This window comes from Trachymyrmex septentrionalis, unplaced genomic scaffold (assembly GCF_001594115.1).
Source record: "Trachymyrmex septentrionalis isolate Tsep2-gDNA-1 unplaced genomic scaffold, Tsep1.0 scaffold21, whole genome shotgun sequence".
Lineage (NCBI taxonomy): Eukaryota > Metazoa > Arthropoda > Insecta > Hymenoptera > Formicidae > Trachymyrmex > Trachymyrmex septentrionalis.
In genome coordinates, this window is record NW_017305288.1 from 1,240,307 (window position 1) to 1,249,097 (window position 8,791).

The window sequence follows — 8,791 nt, forward strand, 5'->3', positions numbered from 1 at the left end:
TTCCAAGAATGGATCTGAACACGAAGGAAATCCGCGAAACGCATAATCTTTATATAGAAAGCACCCGTGGAAACCTCAAGAATATTATGTATATTTTATGTTTTATAAAGAATTGCAAATTTAGAATTTTTTACAGATAACACATGTTATATGTTCAATGACATCAAAGTAGCAAGTTTAGGATGTGTGGGTGATACAGTGAATGCACTGGTAGTATATATAGCGAAGGAAGATATAACGTCATACATGATTGGTCCTGAGGATTTTGAATTAATGACTCATATCTTCGAAGTGATGCCGGCAATGGTAAATGATGTGTTATTACGAAGTATTTATTATACAATAATGTATAATCTTATTTTATTATAGTTGAAAGAGTATTGTGAAAAAATGGAATATTATATTCCAAGAACGCAAGAATTATGTTTGGCATTGTACGGTGGGATTTGGTATCGAGCAGTCTGTCTCAATCCTAAGGAATCGCATAGGACAGCTCAAATTTTTTTTATTGATTATGGGAATGTAGAGTTAGTAGAGCATAAGGATATAAGATTAATGCCCAAAGACTTCATTTTACCTCAAGCATTTGCGAATATGTGTAATCTTGTCAGTGAGTATCAAAGTTGTTAATAAAGGTGGAATTATGTTATTCGATTTCTTGAATGACAAGCATGCATGTAGGCATGCCTGTCCTGATGTATGCTACAATTCGTTCATATATTAAACACTGCATACTGATATACATTACACTTTAATAATATTTTCACGTAAATTTTTTATAATTTCTAATTAATGCGAGCTTCGCATCGATTACTTTATAGCTTATTTCCTTGTATGCACTAATCAAAAGAAAAAATTGCTGAAGAAATAATTTCATAATTATTTGTCAAACGTCAGACTGTATGCATTAAAGCAAGCATAGCAACATGCATGCTTATCATTTAAGAAATTGAACATCATATCATTCCATTTTTAACTTAAAGGTAATTCTTTTATTCAAACTTATCTATTGTTTGTGTTACAGATTTAGCACCAGTCGACCGTAATGGACAGTATTCGGAAGCAGTACAGAAGAAATTAAAGGAGTTAATAATGGAAAATTCATTCATCAAAATTAAAATTGTCGAATACTCTGAAGATGGTTGTTATAAAATCGAAGTACCAGAAGTTCGTGCCATGCTAATTAAACACGGTCTCGTGTAGTCTTCGTAAAAATTTTAATTTACGTATTTGATAGATTATGTGATCTTGTGTAGAATTAAGATAATTCTTGATCTTAAGGATTTGACTGTATTGCCATTTATATATTTTAAACAGTGGATATAATTACGTATTTGATTATTATTTTTAACTTACATATATAAACTTTTTATTTGATGTTTCAGTCTACTGTTATCATATTTCGTTTTTCGAGGACTAGTTTTATTTCCATGTTTATTTTATATTTGCAAAAATGTTTTTTTGCTATAAATATTTAAGTTTAAAATAGAAGAGACTGTATTTTTCTTAATAAAAAATTTTCTTAATCGAAACATAGTCTCTCACAGCATTGTTTTTTCCTATATATTTATTAACGATTTTAATGTTATAAAATTATCTTTTCTTGAGTAATTTGAGCTACTTTTATGTATTTTATAAAAGATTATATCTCGTTATTACATATATCGCATATCATAATATCAAATGATAATAATATATATTATTTTATGTATATACAAATGGTGCAACATTATTGGGCGAATTCTAGCCGGCAAAATGGCTAGACGTGCTTGCTGAGCGAATGAGTATAAATGGTCGAGTTCAAGACGTCAAAGCGGGTAGGCATGCTTACCGAGTGATTGAATATGATTGGTTGGATCTATAAGTAACAACCAATTATGTTCATTTGCTCAGCGAAAAGGCTAGCCGCTTTGTCAACTTGAACGCGCCCAATATTGAACTATTCGTAAGATTAAAATATCGAGCTGGTCACAAGTGAAACGATAGAATATGTAAATTGCTGCATATTCATGGTGTCTTCTTCCATGGTTTCATCATACATAGCGTGACAATGGATTGTAATAGATGATGGAATCTTAACCTTTTTCTTTTTTTTTTTTACGATAACCTAACCTCTCTCTAGATATCGGCTGACCGAGTACTGACTGATCGCTTTAACTCAAATGACATCTCGCGCGAGAGTCTTGCTGTTCAAGTAAAAGGCTTCCAATTAAAAAGCGAGAGTGATAAACAATGAATGTGCAAACGAGACACCCTTACGAGGGTTTGCTACACAAATATACAAATGCCATGAAGGGCTGGCAATATCGTTGGTTTATCTTGAGTCCAGAGACCGGCGAGCTGCATTACTTTCTCAGCGAGTCTGAAAAGAATCAGAGGCCACGGTGTTCGATTTATCTAGCAGGAGCTGTAATAGCCCCCAGTGACGAAGATTCTAACACATTTACCGTCAATTCTGCTACTGGTGTGTATCTAATTAAATCAAATCATTGCTGACTGTTTTTCTTATAATAAATATGGATATTTGATTTAATCTGACTATTAAGTTTTCAATATCTTTTCAGGTGACATGATCAAACTACGAGCCACAGATGCACGAGCACGCCAGGAATGGGTAGATAAATTACGAGCTGTCACAGAAATGTATACTAGGGCGATAGCCAGCAGCCATCCTCCATTGCCACCACGAGAACATTCTGGGAATTCGAGTAGGAATCCTGTCGTTAAGCTGGAAGTATTAGATGCCTTTGCTAATTGCCAGGAACAATTGAGAAAAGTGGAGAAGCATAATCTTGCCCTAGCACAATCTATTGAAAACTCGGATTTACATCTGGACTCTGATCTCTTAGTTCTCAAAGCTATGGCGCATACCACTTTGCATACACTGAGCCAATGTCTTAACATATTATATCAGTAAGAAATTAATCATCTATTTTTATGCTTGTCAATATTAAGATTTTTATACCTGCGAATATGTAAGATTATCTTCTCCATCATACAACATCTATACTATTTTGTTTTAAACAATTATGTACTTATCTATAATTAGAGCTGACTTTAGACGTAAATAATTAAAAATGAGATTAATATTTCTTGCTATTATATCTATTTTTTAATAATTGATTGTTATAAATAATTGATTTTAAATAATTAGTTAATTTTTATAAAAAATAAGATTATTTTTTATATATTGTAAATGGAATGTTAATGGTTAGTAGGCCTTTATACTATTTTCATTCGATCATAGAGGAAATACAGTTTTTTTAATTTGTCCCATTGAAAATAAAAACCAAAGGTGCATCGTCTCATTGAATTTTAATAGTAGATTCTTTGAATGTTGAGTTGATTATATTACATTATATAATAAAAACGGGATTTTTTCACTTATTAAATATTTTTTTATGTTAAAATTTTTCTATATTTGATCTTCCTACAATCATGCCATGATTTATATAATATAAATGCATTTTTCTCTACAATGCATATAAAATCAATTGCCGTTTTATTTGCCATTTTAATCTAGGCCTGTTAATGACAATCTCGGTGTATGTTCTTCCAATGTAACAATATCATATAATCGAGAATGTAAGATACATATTATGTATTAATTGTATTAAAACGGTTATATAAAGCATTACGTTTTTTATGTCACAGTCAAAGTGTTAATTTTAGTAAATATATACCTTGACTACAGTAGACTATAGTAAGTGTATACATTTAGGTTGTTCCACCTTTTCGTAAATTTTACCTATGAAGTAAATCTGATAATCCGCGCATGTGATTGGATAATTTTGCTATTTACCCAACAGGTAAAATTTATCAAAAGATGGAATAACCGATCCTTATTGAATTAACGCTTTGACTGTAACATCCGTCAATATATATGTGCATATATATATATATGCGTATGTGTGTATGTATATATACTATACTATATATTAAGCAGAATAATACATTCCCTTATACTTTTATTTACTTCAAATGAGAACTGATACAAAATATGTTATTTGTTTCTGCGTTCTAACAACGTAAATGTTGCGTTAATACGTTTATATTGATACAATCACGAATTAGTATGGTATCGTTTAATTTTTGCTATTGTAAAGTATTAAGAATCTTAATTAATTAAAGTATTACTCCATCTCTGCATATTATAAAGACTGCTAAGTATGTATATATTATATAAATTAGAATATAATGTATGGTTGTACGAAATGCAATTTTCATTGAAAATATTATTTCCGAAACGTTGATGTATATTAGAATAAAAAAGGAAAGCGATGTGCGTCTCATCGTAATATGACGTAAGATTCAATGTCAAGAATGTGTAAATGGGTGAAGGTAAACAAGTAAGTGACTTTTCTCTTTCGCTAAGAGATCAGACGCGACTCAGTGCTTCCACAGCAGTACTGCTCTTGCTCAAGGTACTTTGAAGATCAAAATGAATTAATACGTATTGAGCGATAAAGTCCATGAATAAATTGCGAATGTTTATTCGAATTTATTTGTATGTTATACTCTGTTAAGAAAAATTCATGTGGTTGAAAGTGAAGTTGAAGAATGTTATGTAAAATAACTTTTACTCTTCATACATATATGCAGTATTAATAAAAATAATAATAATAACAATAAAGTGCGAAAAAACATGTCACATTTTTCGTATCCTGAAGTTTTGATGGAAGCGGCAGGCGTGAAAATCATGATGTCTCTGCCCAAAGAAGATTTACTTCCGCCAGGAAAAATAGTTCTTCAAATGCGGAAAGACAATGTGGAATCATATATACATGGTAAATCTTATGGATTTCATTTAACCAAATCAAAATGGGATCCGTATCCGTGGATCAGCTATGTCGAGAATAATAGTCCTGCCGACTTAGCAGGATTAAGGTGAGTTTTACCTGATTTTAAAACCTACTGAGTACATGTATATCATAGATACAAAAGTTTAAAATGTATATACTATATATATATTTTTTAAGTTATATATTGATATAACACATAATTTTATAATATTAAATCAAGTATAAGTATATTTTTGCGTAAATTAATTTCACATAAATTGTTTTCTCATGTTCCATCAGAGCGGGTGATTGTTTATTGAGCATTGACGACACCGATTTATTGGGGCTAAAGATCAAGGACGTTGCTACTTTAATTCATAATGAGGAAGATGTGCGAGATTTAAATTTTTTTATTTGGAGGTACATACATCAAAAAGAGGAACAGAATGATAGTGGGCTAGCTCTGAAGGGTCCACTTCCGAATGTAGCCAGAAATCTTGCAAATGCATTATCAGGAACGGTGCGCATGTACATTCTATAACTCAAAATATGGAGTCACTGTTTTATATTTTTCTTATTTTTATAAATCATTTATTAAATTAGCGATTATCGTTTTAATAATCATTTATTTTTTATATTATTCATTGAATTCTTATTATTAGTCTTTTATCATTAACAACGCACAATTAATCATTAACTGATTAATCTATTATTAAATCCAAGAAATTAATATTATAAAATTAAAAATTGTAAGCTACAATTACATAAACATAATTTTTTCCCTCCATATCAGTTGTAACACAATTAAATTTTTTAAATACTAATTAAAAATAAAATTATCGAATAAAGCATCAATTCACGTGTTTGTTATAAAGTTTTCCTTTTTAGGTCCGTGCCTTGGAATGCCCGATTTGCTTAGAAAGCGCTGCGCCTCCAGTCTCACAATGTGTTCATGGTCATATTCTGTGTGTCATCTGCAGGCCGAAAACGACGCGTTGTCCGGTCTGCAGGGTCCGGCTTGGCCAAGGCCGATGTCTTCTTGCAGATAAATTGCATAGAGCACTTCGCGATGCCTTTAACGTGGATAATGACGAGAAAATAGACAAAACATCTGTTATAACCGATCGTTGTAACTTACGTGATCAATTGTTTGGTAAAAGTAGCAAGAAGCAACAGACTCCAATTATAAACCAGTCAAAGAACAATTGTACTGCTTTGAAACCGAGACAATTCTTATTAGCCCGATTGTTGCTCGGGGGCAGAGAGAAAGCCGCCTCCGTGGATAATCTAATTCGAGTATCTGACATGTCGGAAGAAACCGTGGCGATTCCTAATCGAGATACTAACAGTTTACGCGTGAGATTGAATGATCGCACTAAATCAGCCAGTACCGGCGAATTGTCGAAGAACAGCGAAGTTCGCATTAATGACTCTTCGCAAATTGTTGAATCGTCTGCGGCAAATGCTAGTCACCAATCGCTAAGTTTACCTGAGACGCCAATTTGGGGTGGCTCCACGGATTCTGTGTCTTGTATACAGCTGACATGTCCGCTTTTGCAATCTTGTACAGAAGTAGTGATGTCTGAATCTCTGCTGGAACACATCAAGACTCACAAGGTGCCACAAATTCATTTCTATTCTGGCAGCGCAAGAATTCCTCTTCCGCTTCCTTTCGGACGCGACGCTCTTTACATACTCCATCATGGAAGCAACATGTTTTTCTTTCAGGTATAACATCTTTATCTTTAACGAAACAATTCAAAGTTCGTATTATTTCGTTGTTTCAATTATATTGTACGTATCTCTAATTATATGGAGAAAGTATTTATTATTTCTAATGATATTCTTTCATTTGGATTAAATATTTATCTGAATGTATATAAAATTTACTGTATACTTTAGGATACACAATTAATTATAATTTGATGTCAATCTTAATGTTAATTAAAAATATTCGTATATATTGATATCAAAATTGTATATATACAACGGAAATAGAGAAAATTTTATATACTCTTTTAAGATACATATTAAAATTCAGTCATTTTTTAATTCAGAATAAATCATTTTTTATCAATACAATCATCAATTTTAATCAATACATTTGTATACGTGTATAAAAACGGAACAAAATAGAAAGTATTTCGAATGTACGAGATAAAAAAATATAATATCCGTGTGAATCAAGATTCGATTACTTTATCTAGCATTATTAAACTTTGATAATGAAGTTTTGCAAAGAATTCACATTATAGTCTATATTTTTATCTTAGAAAATGCTTTATATTACATAGTTCATAGACAAAAATACGCGGAATAACTACTTTTGCATAAATATAAAAATTATATTATTCTTACATAGTATGAAGATGAAATAGCATGGATGACACATCCTGCTAAGATGACGTATTCAAACACATGGGAATGGATATTGCATGCTTGGGATGACAATGGTACAGAAATACAATTACGAAGGCACGTAGCGAGTCTCGAGAATTCCACGACATTATCTTCGCAGCATATTGCCCCATTGCCAAATGCATTATTGTTGAAAACCATTGAAATACAAATAGAATATGGAGCAAACGATAGATTATATATGTGAAGAGACCGATATATTTGTTATTCTCAACAAATTTGTTATTATACACTTAATTAATGCAAAATGTATATTAAAAGAACGTACAAAAAATATACATAAAAATTATATAAAAAAGTAACAAAAGCATTTATTTTTCATTAATACAATTCATTTAATATGTGATAATATATAATGTGTTAATTATTTCGAATGTAAAGTACGAGGGTTGTTTGAAAAGTTTTGAGCCTTCACATGAAAATGGCATTACTTATCAAAATCCATTCAAGTACTACAATCGTACATGTTTTGCAAAATATCTGTGAAAATTGTAGCCATTTTGAACGCTTAGTTGTTTGAGTCATTTGTGTCAGTCGATGTCAGTGTTTCCGTTTAATGAATATCTATCTTCCGAACCTAACTTTGAGCCTAGGAAACAGGAAAAAGCGTTAGAGATTAGATCTGATGAATACGATAGGTAGTTAATTAATTCGAATCGTAATTCGTAAATTTTTGTTACGATCATCGATATTCGATTTTTCCATTTTGCAAAAAATACAAAGGTTATTTGCTTTAATCGTCTATAGAAATGAAACCACGCGATGATTCCGCTTAAAATTTGACAATAATTAGCTGAAAGATGCTACTTGTCAAAAAGTAATGTAACATAACACTGCGAGTGTCCCGACAGATTTTCTAAGAACTTATTAATTTGCCCGTACAAAAACACTGACATCGACTGGCACAAATGACTGTCAAACAACTGAGCGTCCAAAATGACTACAATTTTCACAGGTATCTTGCAAAATATGCACGATTGTAGTACTAGAATGAGTTTTAATGAGTAAAGTCATTTTCATGTTGAGGCTCAAAACTTTTCAAACGACCCTCATATAAGTACTTATTTAAAATCTTAATTAATGAGCATATACTAATTATTGTAACATTACGCAGAATATTTCAAAATTTACGAGTCACAACAGAAAATTAAGTTCTAGTAAAACTAAGTAATACAAGTTAGGCCATGTTCCTATATGCACTGCCAATACTGAAAATCTATAATTCACGTTACTGTATACTATAGATTTTCAATACTGGCAGTGTATATTGGAATACGCCTTTAAAAACTAAAAAATAATAAAATTATTTAAAATATACTTAGTCTATAGATATTGCGAAGATATTTACTCCAAAGGAACATACACATACATATTCTATTCAGTACAATAATATAAGAAAACTTGATTTCTGTCAAGAGTCTGTTTTATTTCTATCAATGTAGATTAACTTCAATCTCTGTTCAAAACTTACTCTTCATCTTTTTCTAGCTCTAAAAATTAGAAAAAGATGAAAAGTAAATTGAACTGAGATTGAAGTTAACTTACATTGGTGGAAATGGACATTAATATTAATAAGCATTTATAAAATATAT

General features: G+C 31.0%; 3 protein-coding genes across 6 annotated transcripts in view; all 3 read left to right on the forward strand.

Moving 5' to 3' along the window:
- The window catches only part of LOC108748097, a 14,314-nt gene extending 13,063 nt beyond the window's left edge, over window positions 1-1,251 (forward strand). For 3 of the 4 annotated variants that reach the window (XM_018486101.1, XM_018486098.1, XM_018486100.1), the window contains 3 exons: window positions 137-306; window positions 370-610; window positions 1,025-1,250. In XM_018486101.1, coding sequence (XP_018341603.1) covers window positions 137-306; window positions 370-610; window positions 1,025-1,203 — 590 coding nt within the window. In that variant the 3' untranslated portion in view covers window positions 1,204-1,250. Of the gene's footprint in view, window positions 1-136; window positions 307-369; window positions 611-1,024 lie in introns of all 4 variants that reach the window. The other variant, XM_018486102.1, reaches the window with a different exon arrangement.
- Window positions 1,252-1,801: 550 nt separating this feature from the next.
- On the forward strand, window positions 1,802-3,048 carry LOC108748015 (oxysterol-binding protein-related protein 11). Its single transcript, XM_018485960.1, has 2 exons — window positions 1,802-2,464; window positions 2,565-3,048. The coding sequence occupies exons 1-2, from the start codon at window positions 2,233-2,235 to the stop codon at window positions 2,915-2,917; spliced, it is 585 nt and encodes a 194-aa protein (XP_018341462.1). The 5' UTR covers window positions 1,802-2,232; the 3' UTR covers window positions 2,918-3,048.
- Window positions 3,049-4,645: 1,597 nt separating this feature from the next.
- On the forward strand, window positions 4,646-7,454 carry LOC108748091. Its single transcript, XM_018486092.1, has 4 exons — window positions 4,646-4,887; window positions 5,082-5,301; window positions 5,670-6,509; window positions 7,144-7,454. The coding sequence occupies exons 1-4, from the start codon at window positions 4,646-4,648 to the stop codon at window positions 7,384-7,386; spliced, it is 1,545 nt and encodes a 514-aa protein (XP_018341594.1). The 3' UTR covers window positions 7,387-7,454.
- Window positions 7,455-8,791: the final 1,337 nt, after the last annotated feature.

Coding starts and splice junctions, on each gene's coding strand:
- LOC108748091 (XM_018486092.1), top strand. CDS start 4,646: ATGTCACATTTTTCGTATCCTGAAGTTTTGATGGAAGCGGCAGGCGTG. Junction 4,888..5,081: donor GCCGACTTAGCAGGATTAAG/GTGAGTTTTACC, acceptor ATGTTCCATCAG/AGCGGGTGATTGTTTATTGA. Junction 5,302..5,669: donor CAAATGCATTATCAGGAACG/GTGCGCATGTAC, acceptor TTTCCTTTTTAG/GTCCGTGCCTTGGAATGCCC.
- LOC108748015 (XM_018485960.1), top strand. CDS start 2,233: ATGAATGTGCAAACGAGACACCCTTACGAGGGTTTGCTACACAAATAT. Junction 2,465..2,564: donor TACCGTCAATTCTGCTACTG/GTGTGTATCTAA, acceptor ATATCTTTTCAG/GTGACATGATCAAACTACGA.